The sequence below is a fragment of the Ochotona princeps genome, chromosome X, assembly GCF_030435755.1.
Source record: "Ochotona princeps isolate mOchPri1 chromosome X, mOchPri1.hap1, whole genome shotgun sequence".
Taxonomy (NCBI): Eukaryota; Metazoa; Chordata; class Mammalia; order Lagomorpha; family Ochotonidae; genus Ochotona; species Ochotona princeps.
In genome coordinates, this window is record NC_080865.1 from 3,644,709 (window position 1) to 3,671,726 (window position 27,018).

At 49.9% G+C, this 27,018-nt stretch overlaps 1 protein-coding gene across 6 annotated transcripts in view; it reads right to left on the reverse strand.

Moving 5' to 3' along the window:
- SH3KBP1 (SH3 domain containing kinase binding protein 1) overlaps nucleotides 1–27,018 on the reverse strand; it is a 336,326-nt gene that overhangs the window by 43,249 nt on the left and 266,059 nt on the right. For all 6 annotated transcript variants that reach the window (XM_004597477.2, XM_058658245.1, XM_058658244.1 and 3 more), the window contains 4 exons: nucleotides 25,225–25,332; nucleotides 14,247–14,298; nucleotides 10,465–10,545; nucleotides 6,535–6,694 (listed from right to left, as the gene is read on the reverse strand). In XM_004597477.2, the coding sequence (XP_004597534.2) occupies nucleotides 6,535–6,694; nucleotides 10,465–10,545; nucleotides 14,247–14,298; nucleotides 25,225–25,332 (401 nt within the window). The remainder of the gene's footprint in view (nucleotides 1–6,534; nucleotides 6,695–10,464; nucleotides 10,546–14,246; nucleotides 14,299–25,224; nucleotides 25,333–27,018) is intronic.

A 27,018-nucleotide genomic window follows, 5' to 3' on the forward strand; every position in this document is an offset into this window, starting at 1 on the left:
CCCATACCGCGTCCCACTCCTCTCAGCACAGATCCGAATGGGTGCTTCACAAGGAAGGTACACAGTGCGATCAACATTCACAGCACTGGCTTGGGCCCAGGGCAGTAGCCTAGTGGCTAAAGTCCTTGCCTTGCATATGCCAGGATCCCATATGGGCGCTGGTTTGTGTCCTGGTTGTTCCACTTCCCATCCAGCTCCCTGCTTGTGGCCTGGGAAAGCAGTCAAGGATGGCCCAAAGCCTTGGGACCCTGCAGCCAAGTGGGAGATGCATAAGAGGCTCCTGGCTCCTGGCTTCAGATCAGGTCAGCTCTGACTGATGCAGCCACTTGGGGAATGAACCAGCAGGTAGAAGATCTTGCTCTCTGTCTCTCCTTCTCTATGTATATCTGCCTTTCCAGTAAAAATAAATAAATCTTAAAAAAAAAAAAGCAATGGCTTCTCCCCAAGCGGCACAAGTCCGGAAAGTTATTGTGGGTCCCAATTCTAGGTCCTATCTTCTAGGGTTACTCCCATTCAATGTCAATGTCAAGTACTCTCTGGGAGGTCTGGGGCAGTCACCAACTCCCCCACACCTGGAACCTCCTCATGGAATAGCCCTCACACTGTCAGTCACCTGACAAACTGAGGACTGTTAATTCTACTCTGCCCAACAAAGATGGAGTCAGCAGGTTCTGTCTGAGTCTAACCACTGCAACATCAAGGTCATGTTTCTGACTAATTTTCAAAATTTCCCTTCTTTGAGGCTCACACCACCTGCTGCCATATTGCTGAGCCCTTCATCTCATAATGCCATCAACCAATCCCTTCAGTGTTTTTTAAAAATTTATTTTTATTGGAAAGGCAGGTTGATAAAGAGAAGGAGAGACAGAGAAAATATCTTCCATCCACTGGTTCACTTCCCAAGTTGCTGCAACGGCCAGAACTGAACCAATCCAAAGCCAGGAGCCAGAAGCTTCTTCCAGGTCTCCCATGTGTCGTTGTCCCATGTTTACTGGTCAAGGCTTTGAGCTATCCTCGACTGCTTTCCCAAACCACAGGCAGGGAGCTGGATGAGCAGTGGAGCAGCCGGGTTACGAACTGGCACCCATATGGGATCCTGATGTATTTAAGGCCAGGACTTTAGCCACTAGGCTACCATGCTGGGCCCCCTCATATTTTTATGTGGAAACATCAAGTGAGTAGCTGCTATTTTTCAGCCTCTATCTCCTTAAGTGTAAAAATAGGATAGGAGAGAATGTTCTTTGCCCCACAGCCCCCTTAGCTATGTGCTGGACTGGACAAGGTGAGCAGAACCTGTCTTTGTACACAGTGAAATCGTAACTGAGATAGCTCCAAGGCACAGACTAAGCCACAGGAGGCACTGGGGCCTGGCAAATCTCCTCTCGCTACTCAATTGTATTTTCCTATATTAAAAATAACTATTGCTACTTGAATTTTTCCCAAAAATTATTTGAAAAGCAGAAACATACACAAATGCACAAATTTCTCATTTGCTGGCTTACTCCCCAAATTCCTGCAACACCCTAGGCTGAGCCCGGCTGAAGCCAGAAGCCCAGAACTCGATGTGGGTCTCCTGGAGGAACCCAGGTACTTCAGCCATCTCACTGACGCTGCCAAAAGTACACACCAGCAGGAAGCTGGGACCGGAAGTGGATCCAGGACTGGAACCACGCAGTCTACCATGACATGCAAGCATCCCTACTCGTCTCCCCATCACTGTACCAAACACACACCCCTCAGCTCTGAATTTTAAAATGAACTGTTCATTTTCCTCTTAAAATTCCATATTTCATATTAATTTTCTAGAGATTGCAAGAGCATAGTCAGGCATATGTGCTTACAGCCAAAGAAGAGAAGTTACTTTAAGGCGCTTCCACTTGCTCAGATGAAACAAAGGCTGCTCACTGGTGTCATTCTGGTTTTCCCAGATAAAATTCCTAAAATCCGTGTCAAAGAAGTTAGAGAAGCTTTGGTGTTGGACTAGGTGCTCCACAAAAGACTCGGGTAAAAATCAAAATGGATTCACCGAAGCTAAAGTTCCCAGTCACTAAACCGAAACTCACTTATTATCCACTCTTCCAGGTATCAGGAGAGTCAACAGCCTGGCTTCAAGCATGATAACGAACAAAACCCATGCTGCTTTATCCTTACACAGAAAAACTAACTTGATATTAACCAATTAGTTTTCAATCATTCTGTCTCCCTGTTCCTTACTTAGAACGGAAGTAACTTTGAAATGACCAATCTATTTATTGTTCTTTGTTTCTATTTTGTTGTTTTTTCATTTGTTTTTAGTCCTTCTTGGTCTATAAAACCAACTTCTGTTGAGCTCATCAGAGCACTCATTTCATTTGATGAAACAAAGTGTTGTCTGATTCTAGAATTGGAAATAGAGACAAATGATTAAGGGCAGGCCTTTAGCCTAGTGGTTAAGCTGCCTGCATCCTCCATCAGAGTAGCTGCGTACAATTTCTGGCTGGCTCTGGAGCCCAGCTTCCAGATGACGCAGCCCTGAGGGGCAGCAGTGATGGCTCCAGGCAGCAGCTCCCAGCTGCGCCCAGCCCAGCCCTGGCCGCTCTGAGCATCTGTGGGGAGAGCCAGTGCACGGGAGTATGCTGTGTGTGCGTGTGTGTGTGTGTGCACATCTCTCAAATACATGAATTAAAAAAAAATTTAAAGACCAGTAACAACAATGATCGTAATTTTGTCTTTGGACAGCTGTGATCCAAACCCCCGAACCCCACCATCACTAAGACCCAGAGCGGTACTTTGCACACAGTAGTGCATCAATATATTTCCAATAAGCGAATCTACCTAAAAGACTACATTCTTCCTTAACTTTATAGACCCGCTTTGCTTAAAAATGCCATTTCCTTTTTAAAGGGAAAGAAAGCAGGCTCTTCTGAAAGGCACATTTGGCAGCAAGACTTCTGGCTGGGGAGAGGCAGAGAAAGCCGAGACACTGCAGCTGGAGCTGCAAACAATGGCTGCGGGTCCATTTGTTCAGCCATCTGTCCATCTGCCCATCCACCCAGTGAGGTAAACGTGAGCGAAGACTCGGGGTTCACACAGCACACAGCAATGCCTCCCGAGGACCACTCACACAAAGCTGCGGGACTTGGGTTGACACTGTTACCTCAAGGAATCTCCTGGAAGAAAATATGCTCAGAAACCAATATATGGGTGGGGTGTTCACCATCACTGCTTAAGTGGAAATATATAAATTGTCTTAAGTATTGGGGAACAATAAGCCTTTCTTGGGTTTCTAGAAGGGTCTGCATGCAGAAACCCATAGCATACTAGATCACTGAGAAAGCAAGACACACATGCCCAGGAACCAGTACAGAGTCCGAGAGGGATGATGGGAGAGGCCAAAGCTGAAGCAAGGGTGAGCACTGGCCCCCTCCCCCCATTTAAGGAACCAGAGATTTCAACAAGTGTCTGTGAGACGAGCCACTACATTATGCTCAGCACCACAAGGCATGTGGAGACGACAACACGTATTGATCTGCTTTACCTCTGGTGGGGCAGTCCGGGAGTGTGTTGCATCCCAGCAGGCTCAGCACGGGCCCAACACCAGGCTGCTCACGGGTGTCAGGCCCTGGAGGCGAGAGTGGTCAGAGGGCAGGCTTCCGAAGGCCACCACGCGCACTGGGTTCTCATGCTGGGCAGCACTGGCAGGCCCAGCAGGGGCCACCAGGGTGGCAAAAGGCAGCCTCAGAGTGGCGCTGTCACTGCAGAGGTGACAACTCCTCAGCCCACCCAGATCTACTGAGTCAGCAAGTGCGGCCCTGAGCCCAGCAGCTCTTTTTTAAAGTCAAAGTGGTAGAGAGAAAGGGAGACAGACAGACAGACAGACACACACACACACACACACACACACACACACACACACGGGAGAGATCAAATGGCTGCAATGGCTGGGGTAAGTTAGGTTGAAGTCAGGAGCCAGGAACTTCATCCAAGCCCCCAGATGAGTGCAGGGGCACACGCACTGGGCCATCAATGTCTGCCCTCAGGCACATGAGCAGGGGGCTGGACGGCTCAGCAGTGGAGACCTGAACCGGTGCTTCCATCTGTCTGGTCACCAGCATTGCAAGGCTCGGCTTACCTTGCCCAGCACCAGTCCTGCTGGCGACTTTGGAACGAGGTCTGCAGGTGACTGGGATGGGGCCAAGCTGGAGAAGCCCTGCGGGGGGGCAGGCACCGTTTTTCCTCCAACAGGCTGCGTAGGAACCCCGTGCTCTGCCCCTTGCTGTCTGCAGACCATGCCTCAGGGGCTGGCTGGCCACGGGGCCAGTGGGCGATGGGGCTAGCCACCATTTCCTGGCTGCTCAGATGACCCCCCACAATGCTGGGAAGTTATATTTCCCACTGGACTTCCCTCTTGGGCATCTTCCTCGGTGGCCTGTCCTGCTAACTGACATTTGGATAGTGACAGAATCAGAGGCAGAGAGGAGGCAAGTGGAGGCAGAAGGCAAACAGGCTTCTGCGAGCCGGAAGGGCCACTGTGCTGAAATATTTCTCCCAGGATGCGAAAGGGGCACCTATCACCATGTCAGAACTCCCCGTCACTTCCTAGAAGGTCACAAGCAAAGAGCAGCAGGAATGTTCTGGAAACTGTTGCTGAATTCATGCAAAGTCTGCAGCCCCTGGAAGACTAAGAGTGTCCAACGGCCTGGCTTTGGCTCTCCCTTCTCCTGCACGAAGCACAGTGTGAGCTTGGCTGCGCTGTGTCTCTGTGTGGATAATGCGCACTCTATAAGCCACACTCAGCTGTGCTAGCTTCTCAGCTGACTTCGCTGAGAGAGGGCTGTCAAGGGTCCCCCAACATGCACATGGATCAAGAGCCTTCTACCACTCACTAAGCAAGGGCATGACAGGCTGGGGCTTGACCCACTCCACTAGGGCTCACAGTCCCATCGGTTCCTCCAGTGCCATTGGATGGAGGAAGCTGTTAGACTGGCCCTTGGCCAGCCACCTGCTGAATGAAACAGGTGAACTAGCTGCTGCTCAGATGGGCTCGCACAGAACATGTGCACCCATCACTGCCTGCTGCGATGCTGGTATCTCTCAGCCAGCCACACCATCACAGGCTGTTATATTAGGTGGGTTTTTTTTTTTTTTTTTTGCTGTTGTCATGGAAAGGCAGGGAGCCACATCACCATATGAATGAGCACTGAGCACATCATGCTAAAACAATCGAAAGGGACAAATGGACAGAGTTCTGGAAGCATTTGCACAATGTGGAGGTGCTTAACGTCACTGAGCAAGGCACTTCAACTTGCAAATACTACACTGCATGTATTGTAACACGATTCAGAATTTTTTTTTAAGTAAATGATCTCCCACATTACTCCGATAGGCAATAATAAAAGAGATAAAAGAAAACAACAAACAGATTTACAAGAAGTGGCTTCATTTTGGGGGACAGCTAGGTACAGTCCACTGCAGTCCTCAATTTACAAGTGGTGAAAGTGAGGCAAGAGGAAAGGTGACTTGCCAAAGCTTCCCTTCTCCTAGCGGGTGTGCTGAGGTTAGAACCCACAGGTAGGACACTGAAAGCTCCATGCGACTCCCACCATACAGAGACCCAGCCAGACCTCTAGGTCCCTGACTCGCTCCAGCACTACACCAACATGCACAGTACATGGTACGATTGGGCAATGAATCTGTGGAGAAAACTCAGTAGTTCTTTGTTCCTGTGGGAGGCATCTAAGATCTTGACCTCAAAGGCGCCAGTCTGATTTCACATTACAGGAATACTTCCAAAAATCCATGGAAGTGGAACTAAAAAAATATTTCTTTGCCCCGCCCCCCAAACGCATGATGAAATTAATGCATATGAAGGGTCATCAAAGAGTTTATGGAAAAAGCATATTATGAAAAACTACATAGAAATTCTAAGTTATCTGTACCCAAACAAACCAATCTCTTCAATTTCATTGCCCCACAAGCTTTCGGAAGCATCCCCACACACGCATCCAGCCAGTCAGTAAACAAATCTTTTTGTCAGGCACACCTCAGAACACGGGCCTTGAAAAAGCTGGTCCCTGGCAGCCTCTGAGGGTCTTGGAGCTCATGGGCATCTCTGCCACGTGGGCTGCTGGGCTGCACAGCAGACCGTAGGGCAAAAGCAAGAAGTCTGGAATGTGGGAAGAGAACACGCAGAGCAGCGCTGAGCTCACATGGACACAGCTCCCAGTGAGGTGTGCACAGCCACGGCCACAAGACAGCCAAGCAAGACAGGCGCACGCGCATTTCCCATGTGCACCGCATTTCCAAAGCAGCCTAGCAGAACGCCTGCTGTGTGGGCAGTGCCTATGTGCTGAAACCTGACCCTCACCTGCTGATGGGCAACCCTCCTGCCCTGTGGCCCCAACCCTGCCCTCACTTCTACTCTGGACAGACAGGGCCGGCACCCCTTGGCTGGTGGGAAAAACTTGGTTCCCCTGCCACCTTCTCCCCTCTGCCTGGCTCCTGAGGTCCTGGGCACACTCCATGGCCACCCCCAGCCCCATGAGCAGGGAGTACCTCGTGTGTGTCAGCGGGCCCAGTGGTCGCTCGGGCCTCCTCGGGGGCAGTGCGCCAGGTCTGCTCAGGGAACTGGTCTTGGGCGGCCGAGGCTTCTTCGGTGGGATGGCAGGGACGGAGGGCTTCTGGAGGTCCAGTTTTGGTTCTCTCTCTGGTCTTTCTTTAAATCATTGTTGAGCAAAGCACAAAAAAACCCAGACAGATCAAGTGTAAGTGACAGCACTTAGACGTAGAAGGTTTATTTCTTGTTTAAAAACCAAACAACAAAACCATGCCATTCCTGACGGTGGAATTAGAAGACAAAGAGCATTACCTACTCTTCGTCAGCTTGGAGCCCCACGGAGCCACAGCTCACTGTCTCCCTTCTCTCCCTGCAGTGCCCTTCCAGCTGCTGCCCTCCTCTGCACACTCCTATTTGTTCATCAAAGCCCAGCTGAGCCATGACACCATGAGTTTCTCTTCTCAACCCCTAGACCAAGCCTCAAAGGCAAACAGCTCTGCCTGCACTCTCTCTGGGCATTTGCATGCTCAGCAATGGCAGGAGCCGACGGTGCCCCCTGGCCTGTGCTCAGCAGATGCTGCCTGGGGTTGGCAAATCCTAGGAAAGGAGTGACAAAGAGGCCCGACACCTCAGGAATAGCCTCTGTAAAGGCCATAAGCATTAAAATAGAAATTCAGAGAGAGAGAGAGAGAGAGAGAGAGAGAGAGAGAGAGAAAGAGAGAGAGAGAGAGAAAGGGCCGTACGCCAATAAAAGGCGGAGTGTTTCCAGGAATGCTTAGCTCTCACGTTCTTGTGCAGTCTGAATGAGAAAGATGACCTTGGAATTCATAGGCAAAGTCATCCCTTGGCATCTGCAGGGGATTGGCTGAGGGTCCCCTGAGGACAGCAAAATCCATGAAGAGCCAAGTCCCTTATAAAAAACACCATAGCAGTTCCATGTCTCCCATATTGCTAGATGACTTAAACACTATGCCAAGAGGTGTTACACTCGATTGTTGGGACAACAATGACAAGCGCACGTGTGAACATGCGCAGGACAGGTGCAGTTTTTTCCCCAAGTATTTTCAATGTGTAGTTGGCTGAGTCCACATGAGGAACTCTCAGGACATAGGCTGCTAAGCATAATAAATGGTTTCAAAAGCTTCATGCCAATTTCCATTACCTTTTAATTAAAAAAATTTATGTATTTTTATTGGAAAGGCAGATCAGATTTACAGAAAATGAAGAGATAGAAAATCTTCCATCTGCTGTCTCACTCCCCAAGTAGCTACAACAGCCGGAGCTGAGCCAATCTGAAGCCAGGAGCCAGGAGCCCTTCCAGGTCTCCCACATGAATGCAGAACCCCAAGGCATTGGGCCATCTCTTAGACTGCTTTCCCAGGCCACAGGCAGAGAGCTGGATGGGAAGTGGAGCAGCCAGGACACAAACCAGTGCCAATATAAGATCCCAGCGCTTGCAAGGTGAGGATTAGCTAATAGAGTCATTGTGTCAGGCCCATGTTTTAATTCTGCTTTCCATAATGACTTTGAAGCCCCTTATTAGATTTCCAAGGCTTGTTTTTCGGTAAAATCTCTCAGAATGAAATTGAAGCCAGATTTGTTGGCTAAACTGTGCAGTGTGGGGCCCAGCACGGTACCTAGTGGCTGAAGTCCTCGCCTTGATTGCGCTGGGATCCCATATGGACGTTGGTTCTAATCCCGGCAGCCCTGCTTCCCATCCAGCTCCCTGCTTGTGGCCTGGGAAAGCAGTCAAGGACGGCCCAAAGCCTTGGGACCCTGCACTCGTGTAGGAGACCTGGAAGAGGCTCCTGGCTCCTGGCTTCAGATCATGCAGCTCCAGCTGTTGTGGCCAGTTGGGGAGTGAATGAATGGATGGAAGATCTTCCTCTCTGTCTCTCCTCCTCACTGTATATCTGACTTTCCAATAAAAATAAAATATTAAAAAACAATAGGCTTAGGAATCTTCACCCTTTCTGCTCTTCTCTGTCTACGTACACCACTTGATAAATGAAAATAGTTCAAACTGTGCAGTGTGCCATGACGTCTTCAAGTTATGTTCCCAAATGACCTTGTCCCTTGCACGCCATACAATGCATCCATCCGTGTTCTTCTTGACACATACAGAGCTTCAGAGTGCTGTCCACTGGAGCACAAGCAGGTTCTCCAGCTAACTTGCAAGATGATTATTAGAACACCTTTTACTAGCAAACACAAACACACGTTGTTTGTATGCTCTGGCTGAACGTCACAAGCTTTTAAAGGCCTATGGAGGGGCAAGAATTTGACAAAGCCATTAAGAGAATAACTTGGGATACTCCAGTCCCACTGGAGGGTCAGGGTTTGAGTTCTTGCTCCGCTTCCAGTTCCACCTTCCTGCTGATGTGCACCTGTGCAGCAACAGGTGCTAGACAGCCTTACTAGCTGGGTCCACTGACACAGGAGACCTGGACTGAGGGCTGGGTTCCTGATAATAGCCCGATCCAGTGCTGGCGGTTGCAGGCATTCAGGGATTGAACCAGTGGATAAAAAAGCTCTCTCTCTGAAAGAAATACTTTCTTTCACAGAGGAGACTTCTCCTGCTGGCAGCAGGACAGGGATGGACACTCACCCTCTGTGTGTGTGTGTGTGTGTGTGTGTGTGTGTGTATGTGAGAGAGAGAGAGAGAGAGAGAGAGAGAAAGAGAATGTGAGTGCGCATGTGGGTGTGCTGAGCTAACAGGGGCAAAATCTCAGGGCAAGATTGCTTTCCCGGCTTCTCTACTGCCTATAGCCTGAGAGGCAGGAACTAAAGGTTCATGGCCACTTTCCCACACAAGCCACGCTCATGCTAAGCCAGTGCGCACAGGTGCAGGAAGTGACAGCATCGCAGAGCTCACTACTGGCTGGGAATCAGCTCTGTACCCTTCACGAGGACAGGCGGTGAGGGCCATGGTTTCACAGCACACTGCCTCAAGCTGCTGTTCAGACGGTGGCCACAAGGCTCCTTTGTTCACTGATCTGTGGCAGACCTGGCCTTCCCAGTGAATTCCTGCCACTTGAGTGCCAGCTGCTGCCTGTGAATCAAAGAGGTACAGCTTCCTAAAAGCTCGCAGTGTTGGCAAAACATCTGGCAGGCTGGGAAGAAATATTAAATTTCACAATACAATTTCATGTGGCCACCAAGGAGACCTCCAAATAATTACATTCATTAATTCAGCATTTCTCTTGTGACTTCAAAATAGCTGCTTTTAAAAATGGAATTTCCTCCATCTCCTGTTCATAATTGCAACAGAGCACTTTTCCCAGAGAAATGCAGGATCAGCCAAATCTTGGGCACCGGAAAAACCGAGTCCTTCCCCGGCCTGCAGATTGCTTCTGGAGAGACACTGGACAGCTAAGACTGAAGCACACCTGCAAACCTCACTGCGCGGCACCTGCTTCCCTGTAACGGCATTGCTGATCACCTTCGGGGGACTCAGCATCAAGCTGTTTCTCCTATTTCTGCCCCGCTGTGCTCCCCTCCCAAGCACTGTTGACCAAGGATGTGCAGCCCTGACATCACCCAGGGTCACAGGTGAGCAACGACCTAAGGAGACAGCTTTTTTCCCTCCACCAAGAGTGAAGGGGGCAGCCTGGGGCACCAGGTGTGGGCATGTGGCCCTCTGGAAAACAGGAATGGCATCTTGACTTCCAGGTCTAAAGAGGGTGCAAAGCTTCAATGTGCTATGTGAGCTGGTTATTTTCACTTGATGAGCAATTCTAGCCCTACAAAGTGGCACAGAACACTCCCTAATTTCCTTAGAAATGAGACATTTAAAAGCAATTAAAACTAAACCATAATCACCATATTTCAAAAAAGGTAAATTGTCTGGGTAGTCAGGAGCAGGCCTGCGACAGACTTGCTCTGGCTCTCGCTGCTCTGAAAGTGCCAATGAGGAATTGATTTCATACCTTTGTCTTCTGTTCTGTTTGGAAGTGTTTCTGGTCTTTCAGGAGGAATTTTTTTAATTTCATGTTTTCTCTCAGTGGTGCCTAGAAGGCAAAGGATAATGTATCAGAAAATGTTTTCTCCATTTGTTCATTGTAGTATGCACATACCAGCACTTAAGTACTTCCTAGGAATAGCAAAGTCAATAATTTGCTTTCCCCGAGTTGCCTAGCAAGTTTGAATTGCTTAGAGATTGAACAGAAAGGTCTTTCTGGCCAACATCACTAAGTTTTCCTTTCTCTAATTCTTAATGGATAAGAAAATTACTGGTACCTTCTGACATTTAAACTTGAGCTCCTTTAGGATTAAAATAAATCACCGGGTGGGGAGGACGGAATACATAAACAAATAAGTCAACCCTCAAAATACATAAATAAGGGGGCATTAGATACCATGCTCCACAAAGACAAAGGACTTGCAGTGACGTGGATTCCATTTGGTAGCAGTTTCAACACATGATCTGGAATGGGTTCACGTCCTCCTGTGTAGGAGTGAGGTTGAGATCTCCTGGCCCAGAAAGTAGGCAGGTCTTTTGACCACTTTGACCTGGCCAATGTGCTGCCATGTCATTTCTGAGGTCAAGTCATAAAAGGCCATGACAGTTGCATTTTATTTGCTGGGAAACTGAAGTTCTATATAAACAGTCACCAAGCTTGGACAGGCAATGTGTAGACTGTGGCAAATACAGGTCTAGGGGCCCAGTCCTCCAGCCACCCTTGCCAAGGGAAACCAGACACATGAAGGAAATAGCTCTCTTCAAGATGGAGCTACCAGCCTATCCAGTGTTCCCAACCAAATCCCAGACATGATGGAACCAAGATAAGCCATCCTGGCCATGCCTGGGTTATATCCTTGAACCACAGAGCCCATGAGTCCGTGGTTGTGTTATACTACTAAATCTAGGGTGGTTGACAATGTCAAAATAAAACCAGAATATGACTGCTAGTTGAAGAATGTACAGAGAAACTATGGTGAGTCCTCCGAGTTCACTGTCTACAAGTGAACCCCTCAAGTTTTACATCTTTCCAAGGCTTCCGCTAGGCATTTCTTCCTTCCACATGTGGTCTGCAGCTGTTTCCTTACCTGGCATCCTCCTACTGCCAGTGGCCTCATGCATGTAAGAGCAGTTGGAAAACATCAAAGGACAAGCCAACCCAAAGCGCTCCTGCTGCGGGTCAATTTGGCTGCGTGCTTCACAAATTCTACATGGCCAATCCCAAAGGTGAGTGTACCTGGTCTGAAAATCCCAATTACACAGGTTCACAGGCAACAGGAACTTCTTAAAGATTCATTTATTTTTATTTGAAAGGCAGATTTACAGAGGGGACACACACACACACACACACAGAGAGAGAGAGAGAGAGAGATCTTCCATGTGCTGGTTTGCCCCCTCAAATGGCCACAATGGCTGGAGCTGAGCTGATCAGAAGCCAGAAGTCAAGAATGTCTTCTGGGTCTCCCACATGGATGCAGGAACCCAAGAACTTGAGCCATTCTCCGCTGCCTTCCTAGGCCCTAAGTAGGGAGCTGGATGGGAGGTGGAGCAGTCGGGACTCAAACCAGTGCCCCATGGGCTGCCGCTGCTCACAGATGGAGGATTAGGCTGTTGAGCCACAGTACTAGCTCCGAAAATAATTTTTAGAAAAACCCACTGAACACATAATCCACCTAGGTTTTAAAAACTTGACACATACTAAATGCCATGTTTAATTTCTGTTAAGTCTATATATGATTTTTTGGTCAAATAATCAAGTTCAAGGAAAGCTGATGATGGGGAAAATACGCATGCTTACCTCCCCATCACAAAGTCATTGCCAAAACCATTCTGTAGAACAAAATGAGTTGTAGCAGTCATCTGCAAAGATGAAGTGTCACCTAATTTTGCCCCATGGGGGCGGACAATGTCAGTAAAATTGCTTAAAAAGGATAAAGACCGTGTCTAGCATGTTACAATGTGGTTTCCCAATAATAATGAGGAAGTTAAGCATCATTTCTAGATACACAGCAAGCATGGCAAGCCTACTGCAGAGTCTGACTTGGCAGATTCCGGACTGCCTGAGCCTTGCACCACTGGACTCAACTTCATGGTCCAGAATCGGTTAGCAGGGCCTCTAGGGCAATCCGCAGTGAAAAGCAAATAACAGCGTGCTTTGGTTTCAGCACAATAAAATATTTATAGGAGCAGAACCACTAGGTGGCAAAATGAAACTGCTCAACACAAACAAGGCTGGGGGTGAAACAGGAGATGTAATTAACATCTCATTTCAGGGCTCAATCTTTGTAATTCTCAACTATGCCAAAGGATGTAGGAAAAGGAATTTAGGGTCCAATCCACCCCCGCCTCCCAACTTGGCAGGCCAAAGGAACTTACAATTTCTTTTTTTATGAAAAATTTATCCATTCATTTTGAAAGCCAGAGTTGGAGGCAGGGAGGGAGGGAGGAACAGAGGGAGGGAGGAAGAGAGGGAGAGAGGGAGAGGGAGGGAGGGAAGGAGGGAGGGAGGAAGAGAGGGAGAGAGGGAGAGGGAGGGAGGGAAGGAGGGAGGGAGGGAGAGGGAGGGAGAGAGAGAGAGAGAGAGAGAGAGAGAGAGAGAGAGAGAGAGAGAGAAAGAAGAAAGGAGTAGCATCCATCATCTGCCCGTTCACTTCTCAGATGGCTGTAACAGCAAGTGCTGGGCCAGAATGAAGCCAGGAGCTTCATCTGGGTCTTCCACATGGGTGGCAGTGGCCCAGGCACATGGGCATCTTCTGTTGCTTTTTCCAGGTCATTAGCAGGAAGCTAGGTCAGCAATAAAGCAGCCAGAAGAGGACCAGGTGCCCACATAGGATGCTAGCATCGCAGGCAGCAGCATTACTGGCTATGCTACAACGCTGGGCCTAGAAACGTCAATAAATCTGTGAATAAACTATTCTGGGAATTTAATATGTAGAACTAAAAATATATTTATATTTACTCTCCTTCTGTTTCAGTGTTTTGTTTTGTTTTGGTGTGTGTGTGTGTGTGTGTGTGTGTTATGTGTTTTTAGTGCCACTTACCCAGCTATCCAGGGAGGAACTTCCCCCATGAAATTAACAATTCAAACCAGGAGTACTGCTGGAAATGTGAATTGTCATCTTTCTACACGAGAGGCCAGCACGCAGTGAGTTATCCCATGTCCAACAACACCCATTTCTCCTATATGACTCAAGTTTAGCATCTGAATGACAGGAAGCTGAGCTTTGCTGGGCTCAGCAGGCATCCTCAACAGGCGTGCTCAGCACTCGCAAACAGCCTTTTGTTAGGCCCAAGGCAAGGCAGCGCAAATTCTGATTAATCATACAAGAGCGACATGGCAAAGCCAGTGACGCTGTATATGTCCCATGCCGCAATGGCCCATGGGTAGGCGTCCTGGCCAGGCCGACCGCAGCTCAGGCACTCCCATGGCAGGACAATCTGAGTCTTCTAGCCTCAAGGCATCTGATGAAAACAAAACCCAGACTGGCTAACAGGAAAGTTCTTTCTGACCTTTCTCTGTGGGGGCCCCTGCTTTTTATGTGCTAGACCGAGAACAGAACTGAATGGTAGGTTTCTTTTAGGAAAGACAGCTGGATATTTAAAACTTCCATCTGAAGCACAGGCTGTGATTTCTGGACGTGGCAATGAGCGGCATTTGAATCCTGGGATGCTGAGCTTGCCCAAGGACCACGTGAGCGCAGCGGAAAGGAGGCACCTGTGTGTGACTTGATGAGACGGAAAGTCCCTTACCTGGCCCTGGTTTGATGACAGGAGCGGATGGAGGAGGAGGCTTCTTGGGTCTCTGAAAAAGTAATCAAATATGCCACATGAGACTGTTGGCCAGCCTGGCCTCACGTAAGAGCCACTGTTTCTATGTGCATTTTGGAGAATTTAGAGAACCCTCCCCTCCCCCTGCCCCCTTCAGTTGAGCAACTCTCTCTCCAGGGACGCAGAGACATCAGTCTTTGGCACCTTCAGACAAACCTAAAATAAAATTCAGTCAGCCAAACAAAACTCCAACCGACAAATGCAACGCCAGTCCCCCATTCTAAATCTGTAACAGCCTTCTGGAAAAGCACGGCTCAGCAAAAAATGGCCTGAAACCAGGCAGCACAATGGTCCACCCACACTGGAGCTGCATTTGCAATTCAGATTCAATCTGCTGAATAACCAAGGGATTCGAAGAGAAGATTCAAAATCGGACCTGCTCTGGAGGTGGGACCTCCAACAGAACGCAGGCAGAGGACCGACTGTGGCCAGGTCAGGTGCCAAGCCTTCGGGCTCTTTCTAACACTCAGGCCGCCAGGCCACTGGCAAGACCTCCCTCCCCGCCCCGCCCCCTCAGCACCATGAACCAGTCGTACCCTGTCATATGTGATCAACTGGAAGGGAGGGATGTTTTGCATATCAGCTATTTTGTCACAGTCACTCCGTAGATGACAGAGGCAGCAATGTGATCAGTGGCATTCATCCCTGAACGGTTCTAGGGATGTCGCCTAGGGTTGACTGTAGGAGGGAGAGGTCAGGCTGGACTTGCAATTCAGTGCCTGTGGAACGCAGCCAGAACTCCATTCGTGGACAGCCACGCTAAGGACATGGAGGGGTGTGGTGGGGTGGGGAGGACGGGGAGCAGAGGAAAGAATTCTCTCGGTGTCCAGATCATTAAAGGAAATGTGCCAATCGGGAGGGTTGCAGCATGTGGTACACGTCACACATAAGGCCACGTGACTGTCAAAAGTTCCACAGGGTCTCTTCTGCTCTCTGAAGACCCGCTGCTACATCAAGGACCCGCGAAGGCACCTGCCCGGCATGGACTGGCCCACCAAGCCTGATAGGAACATGGGGGCTCTGGGAAGAAATGGTTTAAGTAAAATGCAGAGACTGTGAGACTTGTGAGGAACTTTCTCAGCGGTATCCTAGCAGCAGGCTTTGCGGTAGGTAGTATTTCTGCTCCAGTTTGTATGCGCTGGGGGACTCAGTCAAATTACTGTGAGTTAGCAGCACAGCATGATAGATAAGAGGCGGGCTTCTGGACTCTGACAAATGCTGGCTCTTTCGATTGTAAACCATGGACACTGGGCAGGCCACCTCACCTAGCAGGACTTTTCTAAGTGGTATTTAGTGTTATCTTCCTGGGAAAGGCACTTAACAATCAGAAGGCAGTAAGCAATGATTGATCTAACCCTTATGGCACATCTCTGAGGCTGTGACACTCTAAAGCCCATTTGACAGGTGAAATCATTGAGACTTCCAAGGATGCAGTCATTTCCCAAGGCCACGGGGCTGTTACACGAGGCAGGAGGGTGGGCTAGGAGTCAAGCTCATGCCTGTCTGATGCAATACATGCCCTCAAGCCCATAAAGAGTCCAAGCTGCCAACAACGGCCGGAAAACAAACCAGCCTGCGGCCACTAACTTCAACCACATGCACGGAGCTTACAAAAGCAGAGAACTGAATTATGCCAATGCTGGGGAAAAAACAAAAATGGAGCTCAAATTACAACTGCAGGATGAGCTCAACTTTGCTACAACACTTATAGAAAAAGACTGAACCAAAGATATTTAAAGCAGTGATTTCTGACTAGCAGGATTAAGGGTGCCAATGCGTGTGTCTCCTTCCTCATGTTTTCCTACACTGTTTATGTGAATACAAACTTGCCTATAGGAAAGCAAGCGGGCAGCCCTAAGGGCCAGCTCGCGTCCACCGGGCCCTCTGGCAGGCCTCCAGCGCGCCTTCCAGGGCCTGCCCTTTTGTCCTCTCTTCTCTGTTTTTGTGCAAATCAGACGGGGACAGATGCATGTTTATCTAACGAAGTTATCACTGAAACTCTGCCAATTAACCTTCCCTTAGCTCGGGATCACAGCAATTTCTTAGTCACGAAACTGCCAACACCCCGTGGCCTAATCCTTCCCAGCCAAGCCGCAACAATACCTTACCCACGGACAGCGGCCTTGCCCCTTCCCGCTTCCAAACTTTCTCTAACCAATTTCGCATGAGGCCATTACCTCAGCAATCTGGCCTCAAACCAAATTTGGACACAAGTCAAAGTCATGTTTTCCAAGATCGCTCGGCAAAGAAAATCCCCCTTAGTACCGTGTCACATCTGGCCTGTGACGCGGGGGCGGCAGGCGGTGAAGGCGCGGGAGGGGAGATGCTGCCTTAATAGGTAGTGTGCGAGGTGTGGTCACAGCCGGTGTGTGTGCAGGCGGCTGCGCAGGAGGCAGAGGGTGAGTCTGTGCCGAAGCCTCCCTTTGAAAGGAAGCAGCGCAATTTGGGAGCTGTTGGTCTTACATCCACCAAGCGTGACTGGCAGTAGCCAGGCGGCTCCTTTGCTTGCTAGCAGAGCGGGTTTGCAGGGTATTTTTTCCTCCCCCTGCCTTGATGGACTTTACTTTCTCTTACTCTATCAAACTGACCCTCCTCCTCTCCGGAAGAGAAGAGATGCCACATTTCCAAATAAGGTAGTTCAAAACACAAATGAAGGCCAAAGTGCCAGGCCATCTGGACTGCCCCCTAAATGATCACCAAAACACCACCCATAGGTCCTCACTTTGCATTGTTTTGCTGTAAAGCCAGGCTGGGCAAACTCTGACAAAATGCAACGGTAAACATTTCATCACGGGAGTTCATTGTTCTCACATACAAACACACCAGGTCATTCCATTGATTTTCTTTGAAACGCCCAGCTATGGCTGCACAGCGGAGACGGAACTGAGCGTGTGTCAGCACAGCAGCAGGTCAAGGTCTCCTGTCAAGCTGACCAGCAAATAAGCTCTTAACCAGCTCCTATAGGTGCACAGGAAGGCACTTCCTCTCTACTTAGGCAAGTATTTTAGGTTCTGCATTTCTTCTTGTTCCTTCCCTTTATTCCTGACCTCCACAGTGAAAGCAAAACACTCTCAAGTCAGCTGATGCCAGCCTGCTCTACTGTCGGGTAAACGATAAACAGACAGACCGACCGCTGGATGCTAGAGCTGCAGGTGATGCGAGTCATAGGCTTCCCCTTCACAGCTGAGAAAACGGGCCCCAGAAGGGCTGTGTCAAAGGCTGGCAGCAACAGGGGACCCAGACTTCACACCTCTCAAAGTTCAGACTGTAGGGACTCACACTGAACAAGGCAATCTGAAAATGTCAATAACAAAATCACTGAGCCCGCACTTGCTGAAGTCTAGGAAAGTCGAATGCTCTCCACGGCCATAAGTATGCAGAGCACACAGGCCGCAGCGTGCGCACATCCATCTGCCTGCGTGTTGACTTGCTGCCTCAGGCTGAGATGAAAACACCACGCTTCAAAGGACACATTAGCTTCATTTGATTTTTTCACATTCTGCTAGCAGGAGGCAAAGAGTCCTGAATGTTACAGAGCGAGGATGGCAAGAAGGTAAGCTTTGCAACCTGCTGAAGGGTTTCAGATCTCCCTCAACCCCTTTGTTGGGCAGGGCCGGCCAGTCCCAAGCCAAAGAGCCTGTCAGCTGGCGTACCTGTTCTCCCTAGCAGGCAGCATGATGTGCCATTTTTGCCTCTGCGCCAATCTGCCCTCAGAGTTCTGGTCCCCGAGATTTGATTTGCTGAAAACAGCCAGAGGAGCGTACCCTGAAGGCTCAGTACCCTGTAGGGGCTATCTTACTCCATTCTCTGTTCCTATAAAGAGAGCACCAGAAATGAGGTTACTCACAAAGAAAAAGCTGTCTGTTGCCTGATGCTTCTGGAAGCCCCCAAGACTGTGCTAGCATCTCCTTGGCTTCTGGTGATGGCTCATGATGGAAAATGGACAGGGAACAAGACACAGGTTAAAGAACAGGCACGTGAAAGACTGGGAGAAGTGCCAGGCTCCCCTCAACAATCCACTCTCAGGAGAACAAACACAGGCTCAGCACAACCAACGCGCTTCACGGGGCCATGGGGCCATTCCTGTGGACAGTGCCCCCAGAACTTAATCAACTTGGAAAGTCCTACCACCCCTCAACACTGGGAGACTGGGGATGACACTTGAAGATGGATTTTGGTGAAGACAGACTATATCCCAACCATGGCAGGGCGGGGGACTTTGCTGTGAGAGGAAGGTAAAATTGTGCAAGCAAGTCTCAGCTGGGGTTTGCCTGATGAACTTTGGGGAGCTCCTGCACGCACCCAGCTAAGTCGCCTGGAAGCGTCTGTGTGTGAAGCTCAAGAGGAAACTTGGGCATTTCCTGACCAGGGCATCACCAGCAGACACGGGGCCCCGGCTTGGCTTTTCCCCTTGAGTCTGTGCAGTGTGCACCCGGGGCTGAGTTCTTCACGACAACCGTGTCTATAACTAGCCCTCCCTGCCCTCAAGCGACTGCCTGGCAAAGAGACCCTGGGGAGCCTGTGTGTCACCTGCCCCTGGGAGGGACTCGCTCTGGTTTCTTGCCCTTAGCCTCTGGCCAGTGGCCTACATCTAGAGGCCCCTCTACTTGGCTGGATCAATCGGAGTGGTGGTACACTGGGTGGTCAGCAAGGCTTTGGCATTCAGCCCCTTGGCTCACTCCTTCACTCTACCCCACCCTGGAAGTGATCTCATGACTTTTTATGCCCTGATCTACAGTCCAGATGGAAGGACTCCCCAAACCCCAGCTCCGCTCTCCATCCTGTACTTTTCCTCCTCTTTAACACCAGAGACAGCAGTGAAGAGCAGAAATGCAGGCACGCCTTGGCACCAAGCCACCGGAGGACAGGGGGTTCCTGACCGCCTTCATGTACCCCGCACTCTATGAAAGGACGCTTGAAGGAGAAGCTTGGCACATGGTATACTCTGTAATGAGAGAGAACCACTGCAGGCGAGAACATAATACGCAACTGCTGGAGTCCAGGCTTGGGCGCCGACTGAGAAGGGCAAGGGCACCCACCTAGAGAAGCCCACGGGGGCAGCACGTGTGCCTGGGCAGGCCCCATTCTTTGGCATGTGAAACTATTTAGGAAACTAAACAAACACGGTGGGTCATGCTGTAGGAGATTTTTTTCCAGAAGGTTGCTTATTAGAAGCACATATTTACTTCCTGAGGAATACAAACACAGGGAAGGAATGATTGGGCAGTTTTAGGAATTAGGAAGAATTATAACAGATCTCAAAAGGCTATAGGACAGGACTGGGGTTGAGGAACATTTTGGCTAACAATGAAGTTTATAAACTAGGTTGTTAGATGGTGGGAGAAAGTAAATGGTCTCCTAAGACATTGGTAAGGAAGAGTCAGACTTAAAAGCAGCAAAATTCACCCATGGTGACTTAGCCACCGTGGCAATCAAGCAGTGACTTCCTTATCTATGAAAGTTTGTAAAACTTCCACTGAGTAATCTAGAACAATGTTAAGGGCCTGGGTTGGCATGCAACTCCGTTGGAGAATGTGGGAATTGGAATGGACTCCATCCCAAAGTGTCAGGACATTGATGTGAACGGGAAGCGTCTGGCCAGTCATCACAATGGAGAAAGAAAATCAAAGTGGCCCAGGCCATCAGCGGATGCTCTCACAAAGATTAGCTCGGCTTAGCTGAACCCAACATATGGCTCTCTTGGCAAACCTTTGGCCTCGGAGAGTGAGGGGACCTCAAGCAATACCTGCCAGATCTTCATCAGGACAGCAAACTCCTCCCCTTTGGCTCCCTTGTCTTCCCAGACAACATAGCTTCTAGTGGAATCTGGCTCCCAGAGACTCGGCCCACAGGGGGGCAGGTGCAGCCTTCCAGACTGGCTGACCCATCACTTCTTCTGATTACAAGCTGGCAATCTGCTACCCAGACCAATCTGTGAGTCGACAAAGGGATGTCTGGAGGCAGAGTCCCAAAGCACTCGTCAGCTGAGCTGCTACTCTGGGAAAGAAAGACCACCAGGAATTGCCAAAGGCCGGTGGTCACCAGGCAAATCCATGCTGCGGCAGAAAACACATCAGCCTCTTTAGCTTGCCCCTGCGCTGCCTGCAGAGCCAAGTTGGAAGGCCCACTGTTGAAAACGCCGCTGCAACGGCCTCCCCTAACCCTCACAGATCTGCCTCTCCTGCCTGGGTGAGTGACGGCAAGCCCAGCCACTGGCGACACAAGATGAGAGCTGCCGACACTGGTATTTCAGCATGTTTCAGTGGCTGTTATTCACACAGCGCCCACATCTTAACGATTCTAATCATCCAATGTCAACTCAGCAAACAGCAGACCCGTCCCCAGTCTCGTTGTCACAGCTCACTAGTACTCTGGTGCAGCAAGAAACACAGGCCTACCAGTGGGTGCTGAGTGCTGTCTCACTGAAGATATTCCCCTAGGGTAGGCCAAGGCAAGTCCACTCCTCACTGACAACCTCACCGCCCCGGGGACGGCTCCTCTTCACACTGTATGTAGCACAGGGTTTTGGGGAAAGCTTACCGTGGGGTTGCTTTTGCCCAGATGAATTCATTGCACCACTAAGAAATGACTGGGAACTAGAAGGCAAGGGAGGGAAGGCAAGTGCAGGAGGCTTCAACCACTGCTTAAACGAATGACCCAGATTTTACTTTAGCCTTCAAAACCATACTGTGACCACAACAATGATAACTATGTGAGGTGATGTAGATGCTAATTAGCTCCATTTAGTCATTCCATAATACATGTGTATTTCAAGGCATCAAGGTGTGCATCATAAATATGTACAAGGCTTTTTTTTCCTATCAGTGAAAAATCTCTGGGCAGGCACTGTGGCATAGCATGCTCAGCTGCTGCCTGCAGCACCAGCATCCCATATGAGCACTGCTTTGAGTCCTGGCTGTTCCATTTCTGATCTAGCTGCTTGCTAATATGCCTGAGGAAGTGGCAGAAAATGGATCAAGTGCTTCAGCCACAGCCACCCGCATGGGAGACAGTGATAGAGTTCCAGGTTCCTGGCTTTGGTGTGACCTAGTCCTAGCCGCTGTGGCCATCTGGGAAGTGAGCCAGTCGATGGCAATTCTGTGTGTGTGTAAGTCTGCCTTTCCAACAAATAAAAAAATTCTTTAACAAAATTAAAATAACAATTAAAAATAAAAACAAGGGGCTGAATTTGTGGCATAGTAGTCTAAGCTTCTGCCTGTGGCACCAGCATCTCATATGGATACAAGCTCGAGTTTTGGCTGTTCCACTTCTGATCTAGCTCCCTGCTTATGGCCTAGGAAAGCAGCAGAGCTTGGTTGAAGTCCTTGGGTCACTGCACCTACATCGGAGACCTGAAGGAAGCTCCTGGCTTCCCATCGGCTCAGCTCCGGCCATTGTGGCTATTTGGGGAGTGAGCCAAAAGAGAGATCTCTCTCTGTCTCTCCTTCTTTCTGTAACTTTGACTTGCAAATAAAATAACTCTTTAAAAAACTGAAAAACATCCCCACTGCCCCCCTGAGAAGCAGGTGGCAAATGTCTAGTAGGACGGCAGGCTTGCTGCAATCCCTTGGCCAGAGGGACAGGAGGCCCCGTGGAGGTCACAGTCTCACATACATCAGGACACCGCCAGCCTTTGTCAGCATTGTGGTGATGGGGGAGAAGGTGCCACAGGCACACTGGGTGTCCCCCCACGTCCACGCACATGGACAGGCCGACAGCCGGTGTCCTTTCAGGAAGGTGTGGCAGCTCTCCACTGCCAGAATGCAGACTGCTGTGCCCCCTCTGAGCCCACTAGAGCAGCTGCCAAGTGTGCACATCACTTCCCATCAGCTGGCACAGTGGCCAGCTCGGAGACAGCACTCGATACATACCAAGGAAGTGACTGGATCAGAGGGAACTCGGTGTGTGTGTGTGGGGGGGCTGAATCCCTAGGCTTATGGAACTATACCATTAAAGTAAATACATAAATAAAGTTGTTTTTATTTTTAAAGAAGAAAACATAATTGTCAGGCAGAAAAAAAACAGAAAAAAATGCGAGAAATAATACGAAGCTGTTCTGTGCTGGCCTGACTCATCAATTACAAGTCGTGTGTGTCAGCTGCAGTCCCGGAGACCCTCACTAGGGGGCCACACTGGGTTAGCTTCAGCAAGGGGAGCCTGGCCTTGCCTCCTATGACTCCTTCACATTCCGCTCTGGGGCCTGCCCACCTTCATGGGAACACTGGTTGTGTAGGGCCTTATTTGTCAAATGTCTGGGACCAAAAGTACCCTTGATTTTGAAAAATTTGCACAGACTTTACCTACTGAGTATCCGTAATAAAAAAGATAGATTTGGAGCATGTGGAGCTTTGGATTTTCAGATTAGGCAACTGGTGCTTCTATCAAGGCCGGGCGTTTGCCAATTACCAGGCACGGTGCATCACCTCGCTTAATCTTATCATCTGTTCACCAGGGTGGGGACAGTTACCTTCACATTTCTATTGATGAGAATATTCGACCTCAAGGATACTCAGTTACTTAGCCTTACGTATAGAAGAACCAGCAAAGACTAGATTCAAGTCCAAGTCTGACGCCACAGCCTAAGGCCACAACCACTACATTCTGCAAAGGGCTGCCAAATCTCATTCCTGCGCCTTCTTATTTCAAGTGGTTACTGCCTTTTCTGCAGTGACTGATTTTCTAACAAGGGACAATAAACCCACATTCTAGTCTTCAGTAAAAATGTTGCAAAAGATTTTGCTTCATAGAAAATGACTTTATCGAGTGAATAAGCAGCTCTTCTTTCCTGTGTGCTGAGCGCTGGAAAACGCAGTTGCCAAACTCAGAGGAACATTTGTTTCTGTGGCACTGCCTCCCAAACTGCAATACACAAACAGATCACTTGGGGATCTTGCTAAAACACACACTGATGGACCAAGTCTGGAGGTGGCCCAGCCAGCTCACAGTCGATGCTTATATTGCTGGCTCATGGATTACACTTTCAGTATCAAGAATCTGGAAAATATGTGGGAGCAAAAATTCAGACTCTTTGGAAACCAAACTCAGATTCTCAGAGAGAATAACAGGTATAGAACTGAGCACCCTTCTTATAAACAACAAAAAGGAAAGCTGTCAAGAAGCCTAAGAAGTGAGGCCTTCCACTTCCTGCCAACCGAAAAGTTTGCGGGGTACAATCTTAGTAGGTGTCCAACACTAATGTGCTTCTTGAAGATCCATTCACCGAAGCAATGCACACGTCATTAAAAGGTACTTCAGCATCCTTGACAACCCATCCACCAATATTACAGCTATCCAGGCCACACATCCTTGGTGATGTGAAAGGACTGGGCCCAGCGCGATCCAGTAACAGCTCCCAGGGACATGAAGAGGGCCCAGGCGTGCCTAGGCGGGCAGAAGTCATCACAGCCCTGAATAAAGAGCCCTGAGGTGCATAACAAGATGGATAAGACCGGAATCGCTGTCCCTTCATGCCATAAAGAGCTTGGGAGTTATCAACATTTCTTCTTACACTAGTGGCAGAGAAACGGCACACCTGGAGTAGGCACACAAAGACGGACTGGCACCTTTTAAACACAGCATTGTTAACTGGGTGCCCACAAAGGAAATACAAACGGGAAGCGAAGGGTACTTCTATAAGTTCATGAGCCCGGTGCAGTAGCCTAGTGGCTAAAATCCTCTTCTTGAATGCGCCGGGATCCCATATGGGCGCCGGTTCTAATCCCGGCAGCTCCACTTCCCAGCCAGCTCCCTGCTTGTGCCCTGGGAAAGCAGTCGAGGACGGCCCAAAGATTTGGGACCCTGCACCTGCGTGGGAGACCCGGAAGAGGCTCCTGGTTGCCAGCTTCGGATTGGCACAGCACTGGCCGTTGCAGTCACTTGAGTAGTGAATCATCGGATGGAAGATCTTCCTCTCTGTCTCTCCTCTCTGTAATCCGACTTTGCAATAAAAATAATAAATAAATCTTTAAAAAAATAGTTCATGGAAGTCAAACTTAAAGAGAAGTTTATTTTGGTGAAAAAAATTTAATTAGTAATTTTTTATAAATTTATTTATTTCAACAAGCATTTTCCACAGGACCTTTTAAATTTTTATTGGAAAGTCGAATTTATAGAGAGAAAGAGAGGAAGATCTGTGCACTGGCTCACTCCCCAAGTGGCTGCAATGGTGGGAGCTGAGCCAATCTGAAGCCAAGAGCCAGGAGCATTTCCGGGTCTCCCAAGTGGGTGCAGGGTTCCAAGGCTTTGGGCCGTCCTTGACTGCTTTCCCAGGCCACAAGCAGGGAGCTGGATGGGAACCGGGGCAGCTGGGATACAAACTGGTGATCATATAGGATCCTGGTGCTTGCAAGGCGAGGATTTAGCCACTAGGCTTTCACACCAGGCCTTATAAATTTTGCTTTTGAAAATTCATTTACCATGAACTTTTTGAAGGCCCTACATACACAGTTATATGGGTATGTGCACATGCACACGCATATATAGTGAGAAATTGGCCTCACAATGCATTTGCTAGCCTTGTCCACATGACTGGCTATGTCACCAGCCCCCAGGACCAAGCTATGGAGGACACAGGCAGTTCCTGCAGAATCCTCACAGTTTATCTGAGCTCTCAAAAAGGTCATGTTCCCAGTAGAGCTTCTCACATCCATTTTGTTCTTGATACACATGACAGTCCCAGAGAAGGGATCATTGTGACACCCAGCAAAGTGGTCCTCCACTGGGCCTGTGGAGGACGCAGGCGAGCCAAGGGCTTGGAACGGGGGCCACAGAAAACCTGATTCAGTATGGTGCAGCATTACCTGCAGCTTGCTCCCTGCCCCATCCCGAGTCCCACCCACCGTGGAAGCCACAACTGTGACGGCGTGGTAGGGGCACCAACAGCAAAGCCAAGGAAACTTACATTCCCCTCCTTGTCAAAGTCCGGCGGAAGTAGCTTCACAAAGTTATCTGGGAACACTCCTCTTCTGCCGTTGAGCTCGCCTTCCCACCAGCCTACATCGATGCAATCCTAGGAATCAGAAGAGCGAGTCAGAAGTGGGAGCAAGCAACCTCCAGCAGGGGCTGTCGCCCCTTCCCCGGACGATGGCGGCCACTCCCCCAAGCTGCTGTTGATCGCGGTTACCGAACAAGCACAAAGTCAGAGAGCACACGGAGAGCTGCAGCAGCTCAAAGCTGCCGGCGGGAACTCGAAGCCATGCCCACCACGCATGCGGCACTTATGCACACCCGCGGGAGCTGTAGTCTAGTCAGAGCGACCCCGATAACCCCCATTAGGCTTGCCCTCAGCCCTGGTTCCTGTGCTTGCCACTATGTGCAGCAGACTGGTCCAGTCTGTCCCACATCCCATTCAACTCTCTTATATATCAATGGACGTTGGTGCCTAGCTCAACCCAACCAACCCCACTATCCAGGCCACACTCATGCCGGCAGGTGCCACTGCCTGTCTAGCCAGGCCCACCCCAGTCCTGGGTCTCATGCTCACCAGTGGGAGTTGAAACCCATCAGAGAGGTGCCCACAGCTTCCCTACTGGGCCCACTTCAGTCCTGGATCTTGCACTCTCCAGGTGGTTCTGCAGTCTCGCTTGACAGAATTTGCCCCCTGTGCCAGCATCCGCCAGCTGGTGCTGCAGCACAGCCCAACCAGCCTGCTCTTCCTCTGGTCTATGCACACAGTGGCTACAGTTGACTGGCCTGGCCTGGCCTGGCTTTCCCCTAACCCAGCTCACATGCAGACCACCAGGCTACGTAGCTCTGCCTGGCCTGCTCTGCTCTCCCGTTCACCACTGGGAACAGTGACCCAGCAGGGGAGCCCTGCTAGCCTTGCACACCTTGCGCCCCGCCCCCCAAGTCTCACGTGTGCTCGTGGGTGCTGTGGCAGAGTCTGGCGTCACACACCTCACTTTGGCATTTGCTGGCAGGTGCAGTTGCTTGGCCCGGCCTGGTCTGCCCCAGTTCGTTCGTGCTGGTGGTGCCACAGCCTAACTCAGCCTAGCCTGGACTGCCCCCAGTCCTGGCCCGAGTGTGAACTGGCTGATGTTGAGGCCCAACCCAGCCTGTTCCGTACCACATCCTGGTTCTCACACCTGCCAGTGGGTGTTATGAACTGGCCCAGCCTGGCCCACCTACAGACCTCACCCACACAAATGCCAGCGGACACCATAACCTGGCCAGGTCTGGGCTGCTCCCAGCCTTGGTTCCTACACTCACTTGCAGGGACTGTGTCTGACAGGGCTCCCCAAGCTCCTCTGTCAGGTCTCCTCCCAGTGGCAGCTCTCACACACACTGGAGGGTCCTTGGCCCAGACTGGCTTAGTCTCCCTCCTGTCTTGGCAGGAATAGCCCGAACCACCCCACATCTGTTCTGGTTCTTACTGTTGGGTACTACAGCCCAGCCATTCCTGGTCCGTATCCAGATGGAGCTCTCACATGGTTCCGCGGGTACCAAGACCTAGCCCAGCCCATTCCTTACCCACCCTGGCTCTCGCGAGCACCAGTGAGTGCTGGAGTCTAGCCCAGTCCAGCACACTCCAGATCCAGTCCACATCCATGCTGAAGGAACTGCAGTCATGTCCAACCCAAATTGCCACCCTCATCCCGGCTCTTGCACTCCCACAACCCAGCCAGGATGTCCTCTAAGCTCCCAACCAGATCTGTTTCCAGCCACAGATCTGGCACATGCCAGTGGTTGCTCTGAC